The 27,728-nt window shown below is 40.7% G+C and overlaps 1 protein-coding gene across 1 annotated transcript; it reads right to left on the bottom strand.

Moving 5' to 3' along the window:
• Positions 1-1,750: 1,750 nt before the first annotated feature.
• PRPF38B (pre-mRNA processing factor 38B) lies at positions 1,751-9,706 on the bottom strand. The gene is made up of 6 exons (XM_032422201.1): positions 9,137-9,706; positions 6,256-6,324; positions 5,806-5,957; positions 5,665-5,725; positions 3,265-3,488; positions 1,751-2,997 (listed from the first exon to the last, which is right to left on the bottom strand). The coding sequence occupies exons 1-6, from the start codon at positions 9,416-9,418 to the stop codon at positions 2,136-2,138; spliced, it is 1,650 nt and encodes a 549-aa protein (XP_032278092.1). The 5' UTR covers positions 9,419-9,706; the 3' UTR covers positions 1,751-2,135.
• Positions 9,707-27,728: the final 18,022 nt, after the last annotated feature.

Raw genomic sequence — 27,728 nt, forward strand, 5'->3', positions numbered from 1 at the left:
ATTAACATGTTCTACTACTTATCAAAATGTTCAAGAGCAAACAACATTAAAAATCATAAATCAAATACAGCCTATGACAGTACTTTCATCTAAATTCTTTCCACACTTTACCTAAAATACAGTTAAATTAACATTTCGGGTGGAACTATATTCAGGAGTAGCACCATAATTTAGGTATGCTAAAAATATTTTCAATGTAAGATTAATCTTTCACTACTTGAAAATACTTTCCTATGTCTAGTGTCAATTCACTTGATGCTCAAATAAAAGGCAAGATGACTGATCTACTTATTAAAAAAAAAAAGCATAGCATTTTTTCAGAGAGGAATTCCTTCATTTAATGAGATTTTTCTGGAGTTAGGTAGGTACAAATGTTAAGCCCACATATGAAGGACTCTTCCAAATATACTTGTCTGCCCCATTTAACACTTTTGCAAGGTGGCTTCCGAGTGCCCATCAAGCTGGCCAATATAAACAGTGAGATAAAACATGTTAATATGGTATACACTGGAACACTCACTTTTAGTCTTGGCACTGACTGAACACATCACCTTGCACCTCAATTTCTTGTTCTAAAAAAAATTGGATGAGTTATCTTATAAAACTTCAAGTCCAAATTTTAAATGATTCTAATATGTAATCCAAGTGCAAAGTATCTCAATAAGCACCTTTGATGTGAAAACTAAGTAATCACCCAATCGAAAGAACAACCTAATGACACACAGAACACCCACTGACAAAGGGAACTGCCAATATTAAGAACTCTAGTAAGGATTATTGACTATCACCTATGTCCAATTCTAGTCTACACGTTTAAAATTCACTTGTTATCTGGCCACTGAGATATCCATCCCTCTACACAAAGTGACTCTAACACTGTACCAATTTCCACAATAAAAATACTTTAAAAAATGCTGACAAATGGGGGAAAAGCCAACACCCAGAAAAAGGATTTAATCCAGTATTTATTCCACACTCATGATCGTTCTCCGTAATCAGAATACAAGTCATAAGAACAATCTATCAAATAATTTGTTGATAATCTTAAATAATGCAGCGCAGCATTACTTTTAATACTTCTCTGTTCTAGATTAAGTTTAAAAACTCAAACAGCAATCTTCATTATCAATAAAAAAAGTTTTCAATTTTAAAAAAAGGACACTATATCAAGCTGTCTCATAATTTAAGTTTTTTCCATTTATAAAAATGCTTTGGAAGCTTGAGGCTTGAATCTATTTCTCTACTCATCTGCCCCACCCTCTCCCAATTTCACGTTAGTATAGGGTTGCTGCAAGAATGCTAGGCTTTAGACATTAATTTTTTCCTTTAATATAGTACTTTAAAATCTGAGAAATTCAAGAAAAAAAGATTACAGGTCATGTATTTTTTCAAATAAAAAAGGAAAACTAAGTGAATAGATTTTGGGCATACTAACAGTGTCCCTTTGAGGTAGAATGCTAAAAGGACTTTTGATCAAATCACAGCCTAATTGAAACCTCTGCATCAGAAACTAACTTGTCATGAATCTCTCTAAAGTTAACTGTGGAGAATATTAAGTGTTAACACATTCACAAGAGCCTTCCAAGATAATATACAGTGGACATTCAGAATGTTAATCCTACAACTGCTGCCTTCATGTACACTGAAAGCACAAAATTCTCCTATAACAGACATCCAAGATCCATTCTCAAAGTCTTTAGCATTCTATTATGAGAAGCACATCCATGCTAACTTCAGTACACAAACCATAATCCCACACCTACAAAACAAAAATAGAATTAGTGGCAGTTTATTGCCTTATACAAATTTAACCAACATGGCAACCATGCCAAAGGAATTAAAACATTTTCAGGACATATGTACAGACTGTACATCTCAAAAACAATTAAACAATAAAAATGCAAGAACAATCTGTGCATCATGTATCAAACTCAACAACTGGGTGAAAACGTCAATGCAATAACTGGGATTACAAAGGCACTTCCCTACACAAAAGAGGAAATGAAAACGCAGCCTACAGGGAGCTTGAAGTGTGTGTAACTACTGCACAATCTCAACTTGGGAGGAAGAAAAAGAAAGCAGATTTAATCAAACATTTATAGGATTCAATGTGATCCACTTTTACAAAAAAAATTTCACACAGTCTCATCTTTGTTTTTATGTTGTTTTTCTTGGCTCTCTGGTTCTATACTTTGGCTCCTTCGACGATCATGTTTGTCAGACTGGTCCTTACTATCACTGTGATCTCGTTTGTGGGAACGTTCTTTGCTTCTGCTACGCTTTCTAGACTTTTCTTTGCTGGGGCTATGTTCCCGTTTTCTTGATTTTTCAACACTGTCAGTTCTTCCTTGACTGCCACTTCTACTTCGTTTATTTGATTTTTCTTTACTTTCATTTTTATGTTTACTTGATTTCTCTTTGCTCCTGCTTCTGCTTCGTTTCCCTGCATTTCTACTTCTACTCCTACTTCTGTGTTTCCTTTCTCTGCTTCTACTCCTACTGTGTTTTTTCTCCTTCTTGGAATCTTTTTTGTCATCTCTATGCCGCCTATCATCTTTATCTTCTTTGTGTTTCTTCTCTTCTACCTCACCCCTACTTCTCCGTTCCTTGGACCGTTCTCTTGATCGCTCTCGCTCCTTTTCTCGGTCATTACCTCTTTCCTTATCATAGTCACGATCTCGTCTTCTACCTCTCTCGTTTTCTTTCTCTCTTTCCCGATCCCTGTCCCTTCGATCCCCTTTCCTATCCCGACTTCGACTACGACTTCTATGCCTTTCCCTACTCCTGCTACTCCGCCTGCGTTCCAATCCCCGATCAATACTTCGGGATCTCCGCCTTTCTTTCTCCCTTTCTTTGGCTTCACGCTCTAGTCGCTGGCGTTCTTTCTCTCTTTCTAATTCTCGATCAAAACTAGAAGACCCATGGCCCTCCCGATGATGGCTTCTACTTCTTGATCTTCTTGGGGACCTCCGTGGACTCAGTGACCTCCTTGGAGACCTAATATTTAAGAAAGGAAGAAGAAAATGTCAACGAACAAAACATATCCTAAAAATTTAACTTTCACGTTATTTATTTAGATCCCCCACTTACACAGACATGTTAGGAACAATTAAAGGCCCTAAAAGGCATAAAATGACCTTTTGGGGTTGAAAGTGACAAACTCATAAAATGAACAGCATACACAGAATTTCCTGAGAATTTGCCAGATTTCCAAGGACCTTTGTAAAAAGCCTATTTTTAAAGTAATTCCAAGAGGTACGTTACCTTGAACGCCTGCGTTCAACGTGTCTATCTATTTCCTCAGCACCTTCCTTCCCATCTTTCTTGATTTTTCTAGGCCGGGTTTTAATCTGTTGATCAATATTCTTCTGAACTGGAACCGGAATTCTTGGAAACAGGGTAGAAAACCACTCCAGTTTTGTGAGAAAAGACCGTAGCATTTCTCCAATGGTCATTACACAGCCTCCACCAGCCTTCACATCTAGGTCCTACAAAAACACAAAAGATATCCTAGCCGTCAAAAAAAATAATTTCAACATATACATGAATACTATAAAAATATTACCATCTTTGGAATCTCAAATACAAAAAAACTCTAACAAAAATTGTAATTTGTGTACCCTACTAATCTGGTAATGAATGATACAGAGAAATATCTGGGCTTAGTGTGTGCATGCAGGTGAGAACAAATCCTGCAGCCTCATGGGCATAAAAGAGCACTGATCTCACTCAGTTAAACAGGAATACGAAACAGCCCCTTACATTACTAAACTCTGTGGAACAATAAACTTAAATTAACATTCCACATACCTACTAAGTATGTATTTCTTTCTGTGGACACGTTTGCACACATCATTCCTAGCACTGTAGCCTAACTACGTATAAACTACTTCAGACAATCCTGTCTAAAGATTATCTTTTAACAGCTCTAATATAAAATGAAGCCCTAATAAAACTGGAAGCAATAGCAAACCAACTGCCATGAAGCAGTGAGGTTTCTAATTTAGAGTTATGTAGAAAATAAATAAATGAACAAATAATTGGAAACGCATAATCCATGATGACCATTGTCTCTGAAAAGGGTCATTACCGCATGAAGGCCTTCTTGCTATGCCCTCTCACAGCTCAGGACATGTTAGTCAGCTATTGTCAGTCCCAAACCTATAGTGCAAGCACACAAGGAAAGTGAGATTTGTTATCTAAACAGGAAAACAAGAGCTAAAGGTAAAACTGCTTGCACTCACACACATTTAAGTGTTCAGATATACAGTATTTCCAAATATAATCGCTGCAGATATCTAAGGAAGAAAACAATAAGTTAGCTTAAATAGAGATCCTCAGGTTTGTAAATACAATAAAAAACAGATTAAATAGAAGCATTCAGAAACAAACCTAATACAATACCAATTATGAAGAGGGACATGCTTTTTAAATATAGAAGGGAGCAGTGCTTTGGCCTGAAAAATCTCATCTAAAAAGAAAAACAACTTTAAAGACTGTGCTTTATCACCTAATACATTTTTTTGCTTCTTCAGAAATATTAATTCAGTAAACAGCCCCTGCCAAAAAAATGCAGACAAAAATTTTCCATTTCTACAAGAGTGAGATGTTTTTAGATGTGCACATAATAAAAACACACCAGAAAGATCTCTATTAGAACTATCCTTTAATTCAACAAATTCTTTGGGATAAATGTTTTAAATGAGACTACTGAGGCATGGCACTCAGTTTACTTTATGAACCTTAAAATACAAAGTGGTGGGGGCATATGTATGGACAATGCAGGTATGTATTAAGTACCTTTTGAGATCTTGGACTTTATTGTGTAAGCATATTAATACATGTATGATTTAAATCTGACACAGCAATGTTTCTGAAAGTAACTTTTGTTTCCTGAACATACCTAACAAGCTCAACCTTGTTAAGCTTGAGTGGCAAACCAGATTTATAATTAAACAAAAAGGGGCACCTGGCTGCCTCAGTCTTAGAGCATGTGACTCTTGACCTTGGGGCCATGGGTTCAAGCCCCCCGCTGGGTGTAGAGATTACTTTAAAAAAAATTTTTTTTAATTAAGAAACAAGAACCTAAAGTACTAATTTTAAGGTGTTCTTCTGGCTTTATAAATAAATATAATATATGAGGAATCAGAAAGCTAGAATTTTGATCATTTTGAATAAATCCTCTAAACTCTCACCCTATTTAAATCCCACCCAGCTCTTCAATTTTGTACTTCTACGCAAGTGGGAGTATTAAAATGTGGAAAAAAGAGCGTGGAGAGCTGAAAAGTTCCAAGAGAATAAAGCGCTATAATTAGTACTGTATGCGCATGTCTTAACACCTCAATCTTGAGCATGGCCCACTTAAAAAGTCACTATCAACTTTACAAGTCAAGATCAGTGCAATATACAAACATAATTAGAAAGAAAAAATTTCAATAGTTACCAAAACCATCTAAACAACTAAGAAATAAGAAACTTTAAGAAAGTTAACCTAAGATATATAAAATCCACTAAGTCTTAGTAAAAGGACAGCAATTCCAAAAGTATGCGTGAATTTAACTACAGAAAATTCTGAAAAACAAACATTAAACTTCCAATAAATAAAAGATATTAAAAACATGAGAGTAATCAGAAGAAAACTAATTATTACCCTTGTTGACATACCTCTTCATCATCAAGGAAGGATTCAAACCAGTCCCATAGATCTGTAGGGGGCTGTGTGTACCTAGAATTACAAAAGATCAATTAGCCTTATGTGATTTAAAATGATGGATTTAATGGAAATGTAGATAAATGCATGCTTACCTTATATACATAAATCCAAGGGCTCTAATATATGGAGAGTCTGTGTGTGTTATGAGACCCATCACTTGCTTGCGAGTTAGCTTCAAAGTAAATAATTTGTATAACAAGCAGAAAGCTGTAGAAACAATTCCTCCTGTTCCAACACCTCGAACCTTTAGGGGAAAAAGGTAAGAAAAAGTAGTAAAATAACTAACAGATATTTAACACCAACTGATTAATCCTATCAGGTAATAATAACAAGATATAATCCAGAACTAAGAATGGAGCATTAATAAAACAGCAAACTTTCTAACCCCATTCACCAGACACTTGAATTTAGATAAAAACAAAATAAAACAAACTTCTAAGCTTTGCCAACTGTCATTGGAGTAACTGTCACTTTTAGTTTCCTAATTTTAAACTTAGTTATCAGACACAGAAAAACTGAAAAATGCACGTACTTCTACTTACCCCTCCGCACATCCCCGTTTGGCCTGCTGTTTTCCTGCTTCCTTTCTCCCACGGTTCAACATGCGTGACCTGAAATAGAAAAGAGGAACACAACAAACATTCATACTTCGAATTTTTTTAAAAACTATGATTAAAGTAAACCCAAGTCCATAATAGAGCAGCTTCTTCCAAAAGTTTGGAAGCTGATTTTGACATGATGCATATATTTTGTTTCCATACATTATGTAAACCATCTTTGAAAAAATGCTTAGCTTTTAAAAAGCACCAATAAAACTGCCAGAGTTTAATAAAACCTCAACAGTTTTATGAGCAGAAATCCCATTAAAATAGGCTTTGTAGAGAGCTGATACTTATGGAGCCAATAGATTTCTAGGAGTCTCATATACTTGTAAAAAAATATTTGATATCAATTTTGTGTCTTATTATGAGTCGTTAAAAAATTTCTCATTTTAAAATGTATTTAAGGCTCCAACTTGAAGCAAAAAGTATCAATGAAGTTTTAGTATTTATTTCAAAAAAAATTTAATACCCTTAACTTTATGGTGATTTAAAATTCTACATCATAAAATAAAGAAAAATAACTTGAAGTATGTATGTTAAAACAGTAACAAGTTACTTCTAATGCAAAACTATGGAACTTTATCTGTACGTTTTTTTTTTTTTTTTTTTTACCATGAACAGGCATTATGTTCATTCCTGATTAGAGATGAAATTACAAGGGCCACACCTACACAGAACATTCTTGTTAGTAATTCATTTTCAGCCTAATTATGTGAACCAATTCAATCTTTCCCCAGAAAATAAACTGTTAAAAGTGTGTGAGTGTGACTAGTCATTATATTATGTTTAATCGATACAGTATCATCTTTGTTGAAGTGAGTACCCTATAAAAACCACATACTTTACCTAAAAATAGCAAAGAAAGAATTTTAGCTCGATAACATATAACTCAAGGTCTTTTAGAAAGATCTGTATTTCTTAATTTAAAACAAAATCAAAATAAAATCCTGTTCTTTCAGTATGCATTTCTAAAACTGTATTTTTGCCCACCCATGGTTGCATTTTTATAGTCTGTGGCTTCAGACAGAAAAGCATGCATTTAAATGTAAGCACTACACTATTATGCTCAACACTGCTTTACGGTTTCATTTCCTTCCCCCAGTTTGCTGTATGAAAGATGTTTCAATTCCTTAAAGGCTAGCCAAAGGGGCGGATGCAACACGAAATCAAAACTAGAAGCCTACATATTTCAATGATTATTTAATCTGGACATCTTGATAACAAAGCCTGGATCTTTAGTTTTATAACTAAATTTAAATAATTTCTAGTACAGTCTTAAATTGTTTCAAAACACAATATTTGAATTTGAAAACGAGCTTCTCCTCTATCACATTAACATCTGCCTGTATTATTAAACAGAACCTGCTACAAAAAAAGCAGGAACCCAATTTTCAATTGTTTGAAGTTTACTACACAAAGCTAAGAATATTCACCATACTGTATTCATGCTGAAAAAGGCCTTACCTTTTAAAAACTAAAAAACCTAGTTCATAGTATTACACTTACAATATTCTTGTAAAAGGATAACAAAATTTCAGTGTACTTTACATACCCAAAGTTGAATTGTATTCTCAAAATATGATTTTCTATCAAAAAACAACTAGTATCTCAAAATCCTTCAATAACCTAATCGCTTAAGGGCGTGGGGTGGGGGGAGGACTGTGGACAAAATAGAACCTAAAAGCAAATAGAGAATTTCCTCTTGCTAACACCTCTACAGGTATGTTCAGATCACAGAAAGTACTTTATGTGGTCTGTCAAATGTTTTGAGAGTCAAATACACAAAACAGATGGTATTTTGTTAGATGTTCTAGCTAAAATATTTAAAGATCATTAAGACTGTTATTAATATTCCTTAAAACATTAATTAACCTTAAGAGGCCTGGAAGATATTTTTAAAACTACATAATTTGCAGGGAAGTGGAGAAAACCTATCTAGTTGGTGTAGAAAAGCCCAAAACCAATGGCCAAAAAATACCTAATTAGCCGTTCATTTAACCAGGGAAATGCATTTATGGCGATTGAGCATGATTAATAGTGCATACCTCTACCTGCGACCCTGGGCTGCTCCGAGCCTCGCTGCAAGACTGAGTCAATCCTGCTAACGAAACAAGAACTGAGACAAGAGTGCAGTGAGGAGGCGCCAGGTGAGCTCCCCAGCACAGCCAAGCCAGCACCGACCCTGCCGCAGAAGCCCAGGGCCCAGATAATTCTAAACAAGCCCAATGCACAAGTAACTGAGACCACTTACTCCTGACTTCCTGCTGGGAAAATTTCCAGGCCTTCTGTACACCTCTTGCCCTGGCACCTCTCCACCCTCAACCCTCCCACCCCCACCCGACACACGCACTGACCATTTCCCTGTCTGGATCGGATAGAGAATACCAACAACACGAGGCCAACATTGAAGTCAATGCACGCCCTGGCCCAGGGTGAGCGGGAGAAGCACCAACAAGTTGGCGCTGAGTAGATCCACGTCAAAAGGAATAATTTTAAAGCTGTAAACTGGAGAGGATTCGGTTACTCTTTTCTCCCCTCCCCCACCCCTCCCGTCCAACTCCCCCCAGGGGTGGGCAGGAGGTTGGGGGAGGAGAGTTCAATACAGGCGGGCTCTCCCAGCCTTAAAAATCTGAAAAAGAAATGAGAGGGCGGCCCCAGTTTGACCCCTCCCAGGCAGACTACTGACCACCGCTCCCCCACCCAACCTTCCCGCACCTACAAATGCTCAGACCTCAAGGGCCGCCTCCGCCCGTTTCCTCTAACCCCTCCTCGGAACTTAACCCGCCCGCCCCCTGGCCCCCCAGGCCTAGACTCTTCGTACCTTAAAGTAGATCTCGTCCACCACCTCGTGGTAGGTCTTGAGCTCGTAGAGCTGCACTTTGAAGTAAGGCGACGACAGGATATTGGTCAAGATCATGGGGTTGAGGTTCATAGTCTTCTCGTTGCCCCACAGCGGCAGCACATTTCCCTGCTTGCCCGAGACCGCCGGCTTGGTGGCGCCGCCGCCGCCACCGCCGCACTGCTGCTGCTGCTGGGCCGCGGCCGCGGCCGCCTGGTGCTGCGGCTGCGAGTTGCCTGTCAGCGCGGGGCTGTTGTTAGCCATGTTGCGGCGGAAGGAAGGAGGGAGGGAGAAGGGAGGGGGAAGGGGCCAAGCTCGATCTCGCTCTTCGGGACAACGGTCCGGGACCCTACTCCATGGAACGCCGTCAGGAGAGGGGGGCCACCTCGCTGTCCCCCAGCTGGATCAAGGAGGGCAACGGGGACGCCGACAAAAGGACCCTGGATCGAAAGCAGACGCCGAGACGCGGGCCGCGAGAACTCCCAGCAGAAGGCGAGCCGGCGGCCACGGAGCGCGATCTCTTCCGCCAACTGCCCCTGGGAACAAGATGGCGGGCCCGGCGGATGTGACGTCGCAAGCCCCAGAATTCCAAGCTGAGCCGGCAGCCAATCAGGCACGCCTAGCTGGGCTGGAAATTCCTCTTCCTAGTTCCGCACGTTCTGTGCACGCTGCGGCCGCTGCGGTGGTTTCCAGTGTCCGACTCTTAGGAGGTTTCCCTTGGGAATTTGGGGGCAGCGGAAGGGGTTGAAGGCCCAATTCGTATGTTTTAGAATCTCGGTTGGGGGCCCAGTTTCTCCTCTTGAAAGCCGGGCGGAGAGGGTTCGCATGGATATATGCTTGCGAATTCGTGACTCTGGCTTCTACGGAGTATCCTAGTCTCTTGGGTTCACAATTTTTTTTTTTTTAAGATTTTATTTATTTATTTGACAGAGAGAGAGAGTGAGAGCAGGAACACAAGAAGGGGGAGTGGGAGAAGGAGAAGCAGGCTTCCCGCCGAGCAGGGAGCCCGATGCGGGGCTCGATCCCAGGATCCTGGGATCATGACCTGAGCCGAAGGCAGACGCTTAATGACTGAGCCACCCAGGCGCCCCTGGGTTCACAATTTTAAGAATCTCTGGAAGGGATGATGTTCAGGACTTCATTCCTCCATGTGATTCCGATGCAATAGTTAGATCTTTCTATCTGCCGGCTGTAGTGTACGGCCGGAAGTTTTATTGTTTGAGCCCAAATTTATTCAGCTGTAAGATTGGAAAACATCGTTCTGGGCTGTTAAAACATCGGAGCATTAAAAGAACTACTATACCTGTAGAGCCTAGTAGAATTCTACAAGCTTTTGTTTGGTGCCTTTCTTTCCTCCCTACTCGAGTTCATCCATTCTGCAGATGCATTCTGAGTGGTAAACACTGGGCGAGGCACTGAACGGGGGAGGAGGGAGGCAAGCGGGAGGAGGTGTAAAAATGAGTCAGAATCGGTCTTGTCACTCAAAAGCTATTGTTAACCTAGAGATTCGTGGTATTTGGGAATTAAAAGAAGGCTACGAGAAGCACTTAAGTTTATACAGATAACTGTCAGGCTGGGCAGTTTTATCAGCAGAGAACAGCCTGAGGATATGTAGAAGCAGGAAAGATCAGGCTTGTTAGACGGTAAATGGTCCAATTAGACGGTAAATGGTCCAGTACAGGAGCCAGGAAATGTGCTGATGGGGGAGTAATGGCTGGGGTGGAACTGGGCCACTGTTTAGTGCCTGGAATGCCAAGATGAAACATAGGGATTTAATGACATTTAAATCTAAGGATTACATAATTACACCTATGACCCCCAAATCTACTTATAGATACTATTATTCCTAATATTTTCTGGCTCCAATCCATTCTTTAGAGTACTGCCGGATTCTTCATTCCAAAAGTGTAACACTCCTACTCAAAACCTTGGATGGCTCACTTAGTGACATCCTAATTGCCATTGCCAAAATTCAGTGACCTTTTTCACTCTTCATCCTATTTGATTTCTGTGGCACTTTTTTTTTTTTTTAAGTTTTATTTAAGTAATCTCTACACCTGGGTCTGAAACTCACCACCCAAGAAGAGCAAGAGTTGCATGCTCTTTGGCCTAAGCCAGCCAGGTGCCCCTGTGGCACTTTTTGTCATTTACTCTTTCCTAGAAACTATTGGGGTTGGAGGTTTGGAAAGTGGAGATCTTAATTTTTAGTGGCTTATACACAGGAGGAGGGGGAAATCCACACCTGGATGAAGATGAAACAGCAGGAGAGAAAAGACAGAAGTAGGAGGTAAACTGGGATGCTGTGGTAAGACAGAATGCAAGGAAAGATAAATGATAAATAAATGAATGGTTGGAGGGGTACCTGGGTGGCTCAGTTGGTTACGCCTTTGCCTTCTGTTCAGGTCACTGATCTCAGAGTCCTGGGATGGAACCAGGTGTCGTGCTCCCTGCTCCCTCCCTCTGCCTCTGCCTCTGCCCCTCCCCCTGCTCAGCCTCTCCCTCTCTCCCAAATAGTTAAAATCTTTTTTTAAATAATAAGCAAATAAATGAATGGTTGGAATGACATTTAGAGTTAGATAGACAGTACATGAGTGATCATTCTTTCTAGTTTATTTTACATTAAAAACTGAAGCTTTGAGATAAGTGGTTTTCACTTCCTAGTAGATCTTGTTTTTCTATACATTAGATTAGAAGTACCAATGTACTTCCCAAGGAAAACTGATGATTCCAACCTCTAATGAATTACCAAGTTAAAAATACAATGAAAAAGAATTTTGAACCCTATTCTTCCTTTATTTTATGTGTATTTTTCTGTCTGCATAATAAGTTTATTGAGTTTACCTAGTGACACTCCAATTGCCAAATTCTATGATCTTTTAAAAATTCCTTACCACATGTGATCTGTGTAGTCTTAGATACTCATTTACCCCTAGACTCTGAGTGAAATGTGCTCAGTAGAGAGGTTGAGGTTTAATATCCAAGTCTCAAGAGCACCAAACTAAGGGAGCCAGGTATAAAGTGCTTAGCATAGTCAATGAATCCCTACAATGGCCTGAAGATATTATTATTATCCCCCATTAAAAATAAACATTATTGATATTTAACTTAGGAGCACTACACTGTATATAGATAAAGCTGGGAAGTTTGGTTTGATCTGATTGACACGTGCACACCCATTGTCTTAGTCCATTCATGCTGTTATAACAAAATAACCACAAATGGGATAGCTTATAAATATCAGTAATTTATTTCTCACAGTTCTGAATGCTAAAGAGTCCAAGATCAAGGGACATGCTCTTCTTGGGTCATAGTTGGCACCTTCTAGATGCGCTTACATGGATGAAAGGGTGGGGAACTTCCTGGGGTCTTTTTCATAAGAGCACCAATCCCATGTAAGAGGGCTCCACCCTCATGATTTAAACATCTGAAGGCCTCACCTCCTAATAGGGTCACTTTGGAGGTTAGAATTTCAACATACAAATTTTGCAGGGATACATTCAGACCACAGCACTCATGAAATCATCACCACAATCAAGATAACAGTCTTGCATCACCTCCAAAAGTTCTCCTGTGCCTTTTGCAATCCGCGTCTCCCTCCAACTCCATGCCCAGGCAGCCAATTCCTGTCAGTTTTCATTTTCTTGAATTTAAAATAAATGGAATCGTACACTTAGTTCCCTTTTTGCCTGGCTTCTTCAGCTCAGCATAAGCTTGAGATTTATTTTTATTGCTTTTATCAATGGGTTATGGGTTTTGTTTTGTTTTTATTACTGAGTAGTATTCCATTGTGGGATTTCCTATAATTTGTTCAATCATCTGTTGATGGGCATTTGGGTATCTAATTTTGGGCTATTATAAATATAGCTGCTATCAACTCAGTCAGTTAAGCATCTGACTCTTGATTTTTGGCTTAGGTCAGGGATCTCTCGTGGTGGGATTGAGCCCTGCCTCAGGCTCTGCACTCAGCACTCAGAGGAGTCGGCTTGTCCCTCCCTCTCCACCTCCCCCTGCGTTTACTCTTTCTCTCTCTAAAATAAATAAAACCTTTTTAAAAAATAAATATGTATCACTCATGAATAAATGAGTAAAGAATTAAAATAACTGCCATGTGTAACTAAAATAAATGTTCTGGTGTTTTAAACATTTTACTATTTAGAACAACTGCAAATCTAGAGTAACATAAGAAGCCATTGACTGAAGTACCCAAGAACTGAAAATCTGATATAATGTATGCACATTCAGGGCGCCTGGGTGGCTCAGTTGGTTAAGCGACTGCCTTCGGCTCAGGTCATGATCCTGGAGTCCCGGGATCGAGTCCCGCATCGGGCTCCCTGCTCGGCAGGGGGTCTGCTTCTCCCTCTGCCCCTCCCCCCTCTCATGTGCTCTCTCCCTCTCATTCTCTCTGTCTCAAATAAATAAATAAAATCTTTAAAAAAAAAAAAAATAATGTATGCACATTCAGGGGTGTTGTTGATATGAACAATCAAGGATGTTTATTGGTTATGATTTCAAAGTACTGACTCAGAAGAGGTATGAGTTGAGATTTAAAAATTATTAGGGGTGCCTGGCTGGCTCAGTCCACAGAGCATATAACTCTTGAACTCGGGTTGTGAGTTTGGCCCCCTCTTGGGTATAGAGATTACCTAAAAAATTATTAGGAGTTAACTAGGCAAATACAAGGGAAAGGATATTCTAGTTAAGGCTAGCCTGTGCAAAGGCTCTGAGGCGTGAAAGAAGAAATGTATTTGGGGAACTATTTGTCACTATTGCACTACTTAATTTTTTTTTCAAGGGTGATACGAAAAATTGGTACAGCCATACAAATGTATACTGGCTGAATATTAATTCTGAATACACTGTAATTATCTGCTGATTTGTCATCTTCAGCCACCAGAGGGAGGGTCTGTGCCTTTCAGTGAATCATTCCCAGCACTAGGCATAAGGATAGACACATAGTAGGTACTAAGTAAATAGTTAAAAGAAAACTTTCCCTACTCGCTTTTGACACAATGTGTGGGTTCCCCCGCTTCTGCCCCAACACATAACACCAACCAATTTTCAAACTCTAGACACCAGCTGCGTGTTCTATAACTTAATTTGATTCTGATAGTAACTACTCAGAGTTAGCACAGACTGCATAGTTAAGGGCTCAGTTCCCCAAGATTGCCCCAACTTCAGACACTCATTACAAATAGTGGGTCCCTTATTCCTACCATCTTCCAGAGTTCTCTACAGTGAGGGTTGTTACAGAATGTTTTTTTTCTTCTCTTGTTCTCTATATAAATGCAAACTTTCTTCTCTTGATACATTTTTTTTAAAGGTAAGAACTTTTTTTTTTTTTTTTAAGATTTTATTTATTTGACAGAGAGATACACAGCCAGAGAGGGAACACAAGCAGGGGGAGTGGGAGAGGGAGAAGCAGGCCTCCTGCTGAGCAGGGAGCCCAATGCGGGGCTCCATCCCAGGACCCCGGGATCATGACCTCAGCCGAAGGCAGATGTTTAATGACTGAGCCACCCAGGCGCCCCCTGGGTTTAAATTCTGTCTCCATTGTTTTGATTTAAACAAGTTATTTCACTTTTCTCTGCTTTCATTATCTCATCTGTTAAAATGGGGGATGTTATTATTACCTACTTCATCAGATTTTATGTGAATCAAATTTAGGATGTGTTAATGCTTAGAACAGGACTTAGCACATACTGTGACCTTAAGTGTTTTCCATTACTGTTTTCTAAATAGCATTTAACATTTTTATTAAATTCTAAATTCACCTTTAAAATGTTATTGCAGTCTTATTTTCTAAATCTAACTGTTAACTTTTTACTTCCCATTAGGAATCTAATTCTGATACAGTGTTTTGCCAGAGATAGTTCTGTGTGGCTGCCAACTGTAGAGCACAGCCAGGATTACAGATGGGATTGAGCTCCTCGGCAGATGGGTCATAAACTTGATACCAGGTTTATTTTAAGCTGTTAACAAGAAATAAGGAATATTTCAGAGGTTATATCTCAAAAACTTTGAAAATCATATGAGAGAATAACTGTGAATAACAGCCCCTTCTCTGTATGGCTTTGGCATACCTATTGCCCCTTCTAAGTGTAATTGTCTTACTCCTAGTGCTGTTGACAGGGCAACCCTGTGTGGCCATGATTTATACCAAGTGACCTTGGCTGTGTGGCCAGAGGGAGTACTGATCCACCTGCTAACCAGTGACCTGTGATCTGGCTCCCTCTGAATGAGATGAGCCCGGGCATCCAGATCCTTGCTGGAATTTGAATGGGGAACATAGAATCAAGCAGTTAGCCGTAGGCCCCAAAGCAAAAAGAATGTGTTTTTTGTTTTGTTTGTTTTGTTTTGTTTTTAGGTAGGCTCCATGGCCATCATGGGGCTTAAACTCACAACCCTGAGATTAAGAGTCCCGGGCTCTACCAACTGAGCCAGCGAGGCACCCCAATTAAAGAATGGAGTGAGATAGGGAAGGAGTCATGTGGATTCAGCCAGGTTCATACCCAGATTCTGAGGAAGCAAGAAAAAAAAAAAAAATGAGCAAGTATCTGTTGGAAACAACGGGCCCAAAATGGAGTCACTGGTGCTAAGCCTCACCAAGATTTAATAGCTAATGCAGTTTCAGCCTCTTCTAGGAGCAGAATTTTTATTTATTTATTTATTTATTTATTATGTTTCAAATTTTTATTTAAATTTAACATATAGTATAATATTATTTTCAGGAATATAATTTAGTGATTCATCACTTACATATAACACCCAGTGCTCATCAGAAGCACCCTCCTTAATCCCCATCACCCATTTAGCCCATCCCTCCACCCAACTCCCCTCCAGCCACCCTCACGTTGCTTTCTATAGTTAAGAGTCTGTCTAGGGGTGCCTGGGTGGCTCAGATGGTTGGGCGTGTCTGCCTTCCACTCAGGTCCTGATCTGGGATCGAGCCCCGAGTTGGGCCTGCTCAGTGCAGAGCCTGCTTATCCCTCTCCCTCTGCCAGTCCCTCTGCTTGTGCTCTCTGGCTCTCTCTCTCTGTCAAATAAATAAAATAAAATCTTAAAAAAAAAAAGAGTCTGTCTAGGAGTGGAATTTTAAACCAATCAGTCTGGAATTTCCTGATCAGCACTTGTAAGCTCATCAGCCTGGTAAGACCCCTGCCCTGTAAGCTTGCTTGAAAGAATCAATCTTTTAACTTTCTTGTCCCACGCTCTATCTGCCTATGAAAGCCTTCTATTTTGTACAACTCCTAGGACCTCCTTTCATTTTGCTAGATGGGATACTGCCCCATTTATGGATCCTTGGAAAAAAGCTAACTAGACCTTTAAATTTACTCAGTTGGGGGTACCTGGGTGGCTTAGTCAGTTAAGTGTCCAACTCTTGGTTTTGGCTCAGGTCATGATCTCAGAATTGTGAGATTGAGCCCCACGCAGGGTGTGGACCCTGCTTAAGATTTTCCAAAATGGAACATTTTGATATATTTTGATACATTTTGATACATTATCCTCTAAAAATTCCTTAAGTATACAATATATATGGTTTTATGAGGTCGGCCTGGATGCATGGACATTCAGATTGTTTTAAAGGATTCACTTTCCAGATTCCCACTTTAAAAAAATTTTTTTTAGATTTTATTTATTTATTTGAGAGAAAGCAAGGAGCACAAGTGGAGGGGGAGGGGCAAGGGGAGAGGGAGAAGCAGACTCTATGCTGAGCAGGGAGCCATATGTGGGACTTGATCCCAGGACCCTGGAATCATGACCTGAGCCGAAGAAGACCCTTCACCGACTGAGCCACCCAGGTGTCCTCCCCCTCCAAAAAAAATAGGTATATGTATATATATATATATATATATATATATATATATATATATATATCATCTCATTGAAAGATATATTTCCAACAAAATGTTGCCTTATGTTTTTAATACTTATCAATTTTTATAATACATCTCTCCTATTTTGATCAGTTGTGTACTAACAGTAACTGTTAAAACAGTCATATAGAAGAAAATAAGTTTTAAAACTTAGAGCTTTATACTCTTAGGAAATTTAAAATTTTTTTAACATATAGTTCTATTTATAGAGAAATACAATCATTTGACCAATAAAAGACGTGTGAACATAAAAATGTTGTGAGGATAAAATTTTATGAGGGAAGTGAAATGAAATACTAGATCAAGGAGAAAAAGTAATGAGATAAAATTTCTCACTTCCAAACCAGCTTCATGTGTTTTTAAAATGCCTAATTTCATTGACTTTCTTTAAAGAAGTAGTGTATTATTATTTTTTAAAGATTTTATTTATTTATTTGACAGAGAGAGAGATAGCGAGAGAGGGAACACAAGCAGGGGGGAGTGGGAGAGGTTAGAAGCAGGCTTCCCACTAAGTAGGGAGCCCGATGCGGGACTTGATCCCAGGACCCTGGGATCATGACCTGAGCGGAAGGCAGACACTTAATGACTGAGCCACCCAGGTGCCCAGAAGTAGTGTATTATCGTCAAAAGTCAATATTTATAAATCACAGCAAATTATATCCATTACAACCACTTAAGCTTTTGATGAAAAATTTTAGAAATGTCAATTAAAAAAGGTGTGAGAGATCAAGAGAATGAGAAGACAAGCCACAGCTGGGAGAAAATATTTGTAAAAGACACACCTAATAAAGGACTATTATCCAAAATATACAAAGACTTTAAAAGTGAACAAAAAGAAGGGGCACCTGACTAGGTGCTCAGTCAGTAGAGCATGTGACCCTTAATCTCAGGGTCCTGAGTTCAAGTCCCAAGTTGGGTGTGGGACTTAAAAAAAAAAAGTCAAGGGGCGTCTGGCTGGCTCTGTCAGTAGAGCATCCAACTCTTGATCTCAGGGTTGTGATTTCGAGCCCCATGTTGGGTATAGAGATTTCTTAAATAAAACTTAAAATTAAAAACACAAACAAACCGATTAACAGACAACCTCATCGAAGAAAATGTAGGATGGCAAATAAGCATATGAAAAGATGTTCAACACCATATGTCATCAGGGAAATGCAAATTAAAATAATGAGATACCACTACACGTCTGTAGCTGGGGCACAGGGGAGCAAGTTTGAAGTTCTCTTTCACACCCCTCAGAATGGCCAAAATCCAGAACACTACCACCACCACCAAATGCTGAGGAGGCTACGGAGCAGCAGGAACTCTCATTCATCGCTGATGATAATAGCCACTTTGGAAGACAGTGGCAGTTTCTTATAAAACTAAACACACTCTTACCCTATGATCTAGCAATTGCCCTCCTGCGTATATATCCAAAAGAACTGAAAGCTATATTCACCTAAAAACTGCTCATAGCTGTTTCTCGCAGCTTTAACTCATAGTTGCCAAAGCCTGGAAACAACTAGGTAGGTAAATGGATAATCTGTGGTACATTCAGACAATGAAATATTATTCAGCACTAAGAAGAAATGAGCCATCCGGCCATGAGAAGACATGGAAGAAACTTAAATGCATATTACTATGTAGAAAAAGCCAATCGCTAAAGGCTACTGTATGATTCCAAATGTATGACATCTGGAAAAGTCAAACTATGAAGGCAGCAGAAAGATCAGCAGTTTCCAAGAGATACATGGAGCACAGAGGATTATTAGAGCAGTGAAAATACTCTGTATGATACTACAGCGGTGTATACACGTCTTATACATTTGTTAAAACCCTTAGAATATACAATAACAAGAGTGAACCTTAATGTAAACTATGAACTTTGGGTGACAGTGATGTGTTAATGTGGATTCATTGATTGTAATAAATGTTCTGCTGTGATGTGGAATATTGCTAGGAAGTAATATTATGAGTATGGTGACAAGGGTTTTATGGGAACACTATAATTTCTGCTCATTTTTGCTGCGAACCTAAAACTGCTCTGAAAAATAAAATATCTTTAAAAATAATTTTTTAGTTTTTGGGTCCTGATGCCAAGGTGACCAAGAAAAGGAGCAATGGCTGTGCCAAAAAGGGCCCTGGTCACGTGCCATTTGTGAGTTATCACAACTTGTTATTGGAGGAATTTAAGCACGTTCTTTGGGACTCAGCTGGAAGAGGAGCCTGGAAGTTTTGTGCCTGGCTTGCCCCAGATTTTGCCCCATGTATTTTTCCCTTTGCTGATTGTGCTTTCCTTTCACTGTAATAAATCAGAGCCATGACTACCACTATATGCTGGGTCCTGTGAGTCTTCCTACTGAGTTACCCAACCTTGAGAGTGATCTTGGGAACCCTCAACATATTACCTGAAACAGCTTTTTCCTCGTGTCTGTTTGGAATGCTCTCCTGCCCTGGGAATCTGTTGACAGTTTTTAGCATGGGAGAGAATAAAATGCTAGTGTTTCTTTATAAAAAGAAGGGGGCCCTGGCTGGCTGAGTTGGTAGAACATGCGACTCTCAATCCCAGGGTGTTGAGTTCAAGCCCCATGTTGGGAATAGAGTTTACTTAATAAAAAAAATAAGTAAGTAAAAATGTAAAAAAGAAAAAGAAGTCTAGGTCATGAGTGCAGAGAAGCCTTATCTGCTCACCAATCTCAGAATTGTCCTAGGTATCACTCAGATAATCAGAATTCTGTTTGTGTGGGAGTCCCTAAGCCCCACCTGGCACATCCTTACAGGTCTATGAGATTAGTGGTGACAGGATTGAGCTAGTTATCTTAGAGTGGAGAGCTCATCCCAAGTCAACAAGAATATTCAAGGGGCGCCTGGATGGCTCAGTTGTTAAGCGTCTGCCTTCGGCTCAGGTCATGCCCAGGATCCTGGGATAGAGCCCCGCATCTGGCTCCCTACTCTGCGGGAAGCCTGCTTCTCCCTCTCCCACTCCCCTTGCTTGTGTTCCCCCTCTTGCTGTGTCTCCCTCTGTCAAATAAATAAATAAATAAAATCTTTAAAAAAAAAGTGATTGAGATGTAACCTTGCACTTTTACCCATTTAACTTTCTAATCTCTACTTGATGTCTTTTAGGCATCTCAAAGTTGGTATATCTCAGATTGAATTCTTGATTTTCAATCCTTTCCAATCTTCTTCCTCCATAGTCTTTTCCACCTAGTAATGGTACCTCCATCCTCCAGTTGATCATACCAGGAACGTGGTAAATATTTGGGGGTGGGGGAGTGCCACAATTTATTTATGACAAATATTCCACATCCGTGACCCTCCCCATTCAGAAGTTCTTTGAGATAATGCTGTCAGCCTTGGCCAGATAAGTCATCCGACTCGCCTCTCCTGAAAATGGCTCTGCAGATAACATAGATTTTAAACTGCCTGTTGACCTGCCTGTCATCTTGTCAACCTCAGCCATGTTTTCCTGGTTGGACATGATGATGCAGTTGCCGGCAAAGTGTTCCTGCAGCATGTACAGGCCCAGGAACTTGCCTGTGTCATTCTGCAGGTTGAGGCCACACTTGGTGCCACCACCATGAGCACACGTGCGCAAGGCTGGGAAATAGTCCTGAGTCCTCCTTATCACCCCTTACAGCAACCGTATCATTATGAAGTTCATTTGGACTCTGCGCATCGTCGCACCTCCACTGTTGTCACAAAATCTGGGCCACTGTCTTACCTCTTCTGACTTACTGAACTGGCCTTCTAAATGGTCAGCTGGCTTCCACTCTTCTGGCTTCCAATTCATTCTCCACAAAACAGCCAGAGTGGGACACCTGGGTGGCTCAGTCGGTTAAGCGTCTGCCTTCGGCTCAGGTCATGATCCCCGGGTCCTGGGATCGAGTTCTGCATCGGGCTCCCTGCTCAGCGGGGAGTCTGCTTCTCTCTCTGCCTGCCTCTCTCTCTCTCTCTCTCTCATTCTCTCTGACAAATAAATAAAATCTTAAAAACAAAACAAAGCAAAAACAACAACAACCAGCCAGGGTGGTTGTCTCAGGTCCGGTTCCCTAAGCCAGATGGTTAGGAAGATTTAGGTGCAAGTGATCTTCCTAGGAGAAGCTGGTAAGGGAGAGGGGAAGCAGGACTGGGAGGAAAACAGGCAGTAGTGCAATTTCGGTTCAAGTCCTGTGGATAGTAGCCTGATACCTCAGGGGAACTCTGGAGTATAAATTATACCCCATTTGCTCTAACTTGAGGCAAGGAAGCTAACATTTATTTATTTACAGATTTACTTTTTTTAAAGTTTATTATGTTTTAAGTAATCTCTACACCCAAAGTGGGGCTCGAACTCATGACCCCGAGATTAAGAGTTGCATGCTCTACCTTGCCCTTTCCTCTTCCTCTGCTCCAGCTATACTATTTGCTGTTCCTTGAATATTCCAAGATGCTCCTACCTTCAAGTCTTTGCTCAAAATGTCACCTTCTCAAGGAGGGCTTCTCTGACCCCCTATTTTTTTTTATTTTATTTTTTAAGATTTTATTTATTTATTTGACAGAGAGAGACAACGAGAGAGGGAACAGAAGCAGGGGGAGTGGGAGAGGGAGTAGCAGGCTTCCCACAGAGCAGGGAGCCCGACGCGGGGCTCGATCCCAGGACCCTGGGTTAATGACCTGAGACGAAGGCAGACGCTTAATGACTGAGCCACTCAGGCACCCCTTTGACCCCCTATTTTAAATTCATCTCCCCAGCAATCTCTATTCATTTCCTCTGCCATTTTTGTTGTTGTTGTTGTTGTTAATAAAACATTTGTTATCATCTGAAAAAAAAAAAAGAGTAGAGTACTCTTTCAACTGAGCTAGCCAGGTACCCCTAGGAAGCTGACTTTTTTTTTTTTTAAGATTTTATTTATTTATTTGACAGAGAGAGAGACAGCGAGAGAGGGAACACAAGCAGGGGAGTGGGAGAGGGAGAAGAAGGCTTCCCGCTGAGCAGGAAGCCCCATGCGGGGCTTGATCCCAGGACCTTGGAATCATGACCTGAGCCTAAGGCAGATGCTTAACGACTGACCCACCCAGGTGCCCCTAGGAAGCTGACTTTTATACATCCATACTATTTAGTCATTGACAAAATGCTACCTAGGGGAATGTAAACTCTAAGATACTTCCAGCTCTCTGTGCATGTGGGCAAAGCTGCTCTAGTAGCCCTCAGTTAGCTAAAATGGTTTATCTGGGTCTGGAGGATTCTCATTCAAAACAGTTCACCCAAGCCTAGCAAAACTAGGTTGATGCTGTCAGCCAGTGGGTGGGGATGAGGGAAATTGTGGTTTCTCTCCCGGTGGGCCTCTTCATGGGGTTGCTTCCTCTTCACAGCATGGCGCCTGGATTCCAAGAGTGGGAGTTCCATGAGACATGAAGTTGAAACTACTAGTTTCTTAACACTTGGGCCCAAAACTGACACTTTGGTATTACATTCATTGGTAAAAATCATGAAACTCATTCAGACTCGAAAGGAGAAGGCATAGACCCCACTTATAGATAGGAGTGTCAAAGAATTTGTGCATCTTAAGTTCCCCCCAACCCACTCACCCCCACCCCAGGTGCAAAAAGGTGGTTATATTAAAGCACTGGGACAGGACCTGTGGACAGAAAGAATTGCCTGTGCATCTTAGTGCATCTTAATCTGTCATAATCTTCCTTCTGGTCACAAAATGTTCACATTCCTTTTACATGTAAAATACAATAATCTCCCAAGACCTCTAAATATTTCATCCTATTTTGAGCGTCAGGCTCAACCTAGCATGCAGGATAACTTTTGGTCACTTATAGGGGCGCCTGGGTGGCTCAGTTGGTTAGGCGTCTGCCTTCTGCTCGGGTCATGATCTCAGGGTCCTGGGATTGAGCCCCGCATCGGGCTCCCTGCTCAGCGGGGAGTCTGCCACTCCCTCTCCCTCTGCTACTCTGTCAAGTAAATAAATAAAATCTTTAAAACAAACAAACAAACATTTGGTCACTTATTGCATGGCAGACATGTGAAAGAGGACCTCAACTGTCTCCATTTTGACCTGTCTGTACTTTAGAATTGAGTTCTTTCCAGCTTACCTCTTAACTCAGGCAAAAGACCTTGCGTGTAAAGCATCCCTTGGTGGGTACTGAAACTACCCCTCAAGTAAGAAGGACTGCCCTGAATCGGCAAGGCCCTGAGTGATTGATCCCAAGACAGTGATCAACCTGACCCTTTTTGCCTACCTACATGTACCCCCAACCTTTGTTCCGCATTCTCCTCATATAAACCCAGACGTATTTTCAGCACTTTGGAGACAGTCTTTGAAAAGTTAGTCCACTGTCTTCTTAGTGTTGATCTCACTAAAATAAATTCCTTTGTTTTACCGCCGCTTGTCTCTCTGCCTTTGGATTTTGTCAGTGGCCAGTGGCTGAACCTGGTCTGTTTGGGACCCTCAGAGCCAGGTGCTCTTGCATCCCTGTGCCCCTGTTACATACCTACAACTCCTGGACTGGAAGAGCCACAAGAAGGACCTTTATCTGTCTTTTTCACTCAAACCAGTACTTGGTCCATAATAGGTACACTGTATACAGTTATTGAATGGGTAATCTTTTTTCTTTCTTTTTTTTTTTTAAAGATTTTATTTATTTATCCGACAGAGAGAGAGACACAGCAAGAGAGGGAACATAAGCAGGGGGGAGTGGGAGAGGGAGAAGCAGGCTTCCTGCTGAGCAGGGAGCCCGATGCGGGGCTTGATCCCAGGACCCCGGAATCATGACCTGAGCCGAAGGCAGATGCTTAATGACTGAGCCACCCAGGCACCCCTCTTTTTTCTTTTTTAAGATTTTATTTTTAAGTAACCTCTACACCCAGTGTGGGGCTCGAACTTATAACCCCGAGATCAAGAGTCGCATGCTCCACCAACTGAGCCAACCAGCGGTTCCTTGAATGGGTAATCTTTTTTTTTAAATATTTTATTTATTTATTTGAGAGAGAGAGAGCACAAACAAGGGGTAGGGGCAGAGGGAGAGGGAGAAGCAGACTCCCCGCTGAGCAGGGAGCCTGATGCCGGGCTCAATCCCAGAACCCTGAGATTATGACCTGAGCCGAAGGCAGACACCATGTTCCACCAACTGAGCCACCCAGGTATCCCTTGAATGGGTAATCTTTTTTTTTTTTTTTTAATTTAGCTCCTCAGTTGCACCAGCTATATTTCAAATGCTCAATAGTGGCAGGTGGGTACCGGCTACCACTTTGGACAGCACAGATTTTTTTTTTTTTTTTCAGATTTTATTTATTTATTTGTCAGAGAGAGAGAGCACAAGCAGGGGGAGCGGCAGGCAGAGGGAGAAGCAGGCTCCCCGCTGAGCAAGGAGCCTGATGCGGGACTTGATCCCACGATCCTGGGATCATGACCTGAGCCGAAGGCAGACGCTTAACCGACTGAGCCACCCAGGCGTCCCTGAATGGGTAATCTTATTTCTCACTCTTCAACTGAAAAAATTGACACTCAGAGAGGGTAAGTAAATTTCCAAAGTTTAGAGAGTAATAGTCAAATCAATATTAATTTTTTTACTATACAGAAAATCAGTATAATCATGTAGAAAGTTGAGAACATAATCTATGTGTGTATCTTTTTCTCTGTCACATACATGAAAGCACACACACAAACTTGTTTAGAAATTATTATGGAAACCCTTACTATAGATATGCATGAATCCACCCAGAGACCTCCTCTTATTTGGCCAAAGTCCAAGACTTTATTTTACAATAATAAGCGACAAAAGGCATCAAATATAATAATTCTTTAACTTATCCAAGAAATGTTTAGTGAGGGCCTGCAATATACCAGGCAGGCAGTGTTCTGGACACTGGAGATACAACAGCTAACAAAACCGAGTCCCTTGTAGCTAATGTTTTAGGGGGAGGAAACAGACAATAAGCAAATGAACAAATATGTAGGTTATCAGATGACAGTAAGTACTAAGGCAAAAAATAATACAGGGTAGGGGTGTTTGGGTGGCTCTGCCTTCGGCTCAGGTCATGATCCCGGGGTCCTGGGATTGAGTCCCACATTGGGCTCCCTGCTCAGCTGGGAGTCTGTTTCTCTCTCCCCCCCCCCACCCACCCCCCATGCTCTCTCTCACTAATAAATAAATAAAATCTTAAAAAAATAATGTAGGGTAAAGAGAAAAGAAAGTATAGTGGGTTGGGACAGATCTATTTGTTTGACTTAAACTCATTTGGAAAGTGTAGAGCATGGTGTCAGTGGGACTTAGAATCTAGGGGTAGAAGGTAAGATTAGGCATGATGAGAAAACAAGATGACAGAGGGTAAGCAAGGGTACTGGCCACTGGAAGGAACAGATGCGACTGACAGCTTGAAGAGGTCAAGATTTGGTGATTGTCCAAACGTGGGAAGGGTGGAAATAGATAGAGCCAAGGATGATTTTCACACCGAAAGAATAGGAGACCAGGAAAATGATGAAATAAGCGCATTTGGAGAGGGAGCTGGACAGGAGAATTCAAGTTCATAAATGAGCCAGCTAGCAGCAGCAGCTTAAGGCAAAAACGCTAAGTCCAGGAATCCTGTACAGCAGATTTGTTAACTTTTTTTTTTTTAAAGATTTTATTATTTATTTGAGATAGGGAGATACAGAAAAAGAGAGAGCATGAGCAGGGGAGTAGGGGGAAGGGCAGAGGGAGAGGGAGAAGCAGACTCCTTGCTGAGCAGGGAGCCTGATTCAGGGCTCAATCACGACCTTAGCCGAAGGTAGACACTTAATGGACTGAGCCACCTAGGCACCCCCATTTATTAACTTCTAAAAAATTTCTTTAAATATTTTTAAATTGTAGTAAAATATATATAACACTTAAATTTTTTTTTCCAGGTGTGTGTATGAGATACTGATTTGACAAGTCTATATGTTATGCTAAAACTTCCCATTTTAGGTGTATAGTTCAGTGGCATTAAGTACATTCACACTGTTGTGCAACCATCACCACCATCAATCCATAGAACTCTTTCATCATCCCAAACTGAACTCTGTACTCATTAACCATTAACACCCAATTCCTTCCCCCCACCCCAAGCCCTGGCAACCACCATTCTACTTTGTCTCCATGAATTTGACTACTTTAGGTATCTCATATAAATGGAATCATACTGAAGGGGAGGAAAAATAATTTTCTCTCTACCCTTCTGAGTTTTTGGCTGAGACCCCTGTAATAAAAGACATATTAACAAGAGAAAAACAGAGTTTATTAATATGTATACCTCATGTAACAGGGGAGATACTTGGGAAGAATGAATAAACCCCAGAGGAAGCCCAAGCTACCACTTTAAATACCATCTTCAGTATAAACAAAGGAAGATGTTGGGGTGGGGGCGTTGGGGGAGGCCAGTTATGGGAGGTTAACCAGGAAAAGCACAGTAAACAAGGTTTGTTTTGCACATTTAAATCAGTGTGTCTTCTCCATTTATAAGATTTCTTGTGATTTGGTCATTTTTCTTTGGCTGGTATAAAGAGGGAAACACCATTAAGATGCAGATTTCCTTTATAAATGTAAATTTCTCTTACAAAAAGGTAACTTCTATTGTGTTTTCAGAGCTTCTCCTGTGTCTTCTGTTTCTGGAAATAATCATTTCAAAACAACCCTGATGCCCAAGAGGCATACTTTGGGGTAGCATATTCTACTACCCACATTCTTGCCTTTGAAACGTCTTCAATTTTCATATCCAGAAGCTCAGTTGGTAGCTTTTTCCATATCTCATTGAACCAGTCTCTTAATCCTGAGACTGGGTCAATTAAGTTCAAGAGCTGTACCTCATTTCAGAAGGTGGTATTTCAGGTGAGCTCCCAAAGTTAGGCCTAAATGGTGCAATCAATAGGGATTTAGTAAGAGGCATTTCTAGAGGCACCTGGGTGGCTCAATCAGTTAAGCGTACGACTCTTGGTTTTTGGCTCAGGTGGTGATCTCAGGGTCCTGAGATGGAGCCCCAAGTAGGGGCTGCACTCAGAGTCCGCTTGATGTCATCTCTCCCTCTCCCTCTGCCCCTTCTGCTTGTGCTCGCACTCTCTCTCTCAAATAAATAAATAAATCTTAAAAAAAATATTAAGAGTCATTTCTATGGAAACAAAGGAAAAAAAGTTAATGGAACAGACTATAAACTGAGTTTTTGGGTCCAGAGGGCAGTTAGTCGAGAAGATTTCTAGATGTTGGGCTTGAATCAGCTTCAGTCAGAGTGAGGAGAGGCAGTGGTAATCATAGATTCTCCTGGGTTGCAGTTTGAATGTCTCTGGTGATGTCATCAGGTGTCTCGTGTTCCAGTGAACTTTCTGGTTTGGCCCACATAAGAAGGCATGAAGGCTGTCCATACGTGAGCTGTTGTGGTGACTTTGTGGAGTTTACATCAAGTCATCCAACTTCAGCTTTCAGGGTTTTGGGAAAACGACAGTTTTTGTTCTTATTGATCCCAAGTCAGAAGAGTGGGAGAAAATTGAAAATCTCCATATCTATTGGAGAAAACTAGATTTTAAGATCCAGTCCAGTTTGCAGGTAGATAACAAAACCTCAAAGACAATGAACAGTACTAAAATCTGATATCCCCAAAAGTATGCCACTGAAAATTATTTTTCCTTCTCTCCCTGCCCCCTTACAGTATTTGTCCTTTTTGTGACTGGCTTATCACTTAGCATAACGTCTTCAAGTTTCAACCATATTGTAGCATG

The sequence above is a fragment of the Phoca vitulina genome, unplaced genomic scaffold, assembly GCF_004348235.1.
Source record: "Phoca vitulina isolate PV1807 unplaced genomic scaffold, GSC_HSeal_1.0 scaffold2, whole genome shotgun sequence".
NCBI classification, from domain to species: Eukaryota; Metazoa; Chordata; class Mammalia; order Carnivora; family Phocidae; genus Phoca; species Phoca vitulina.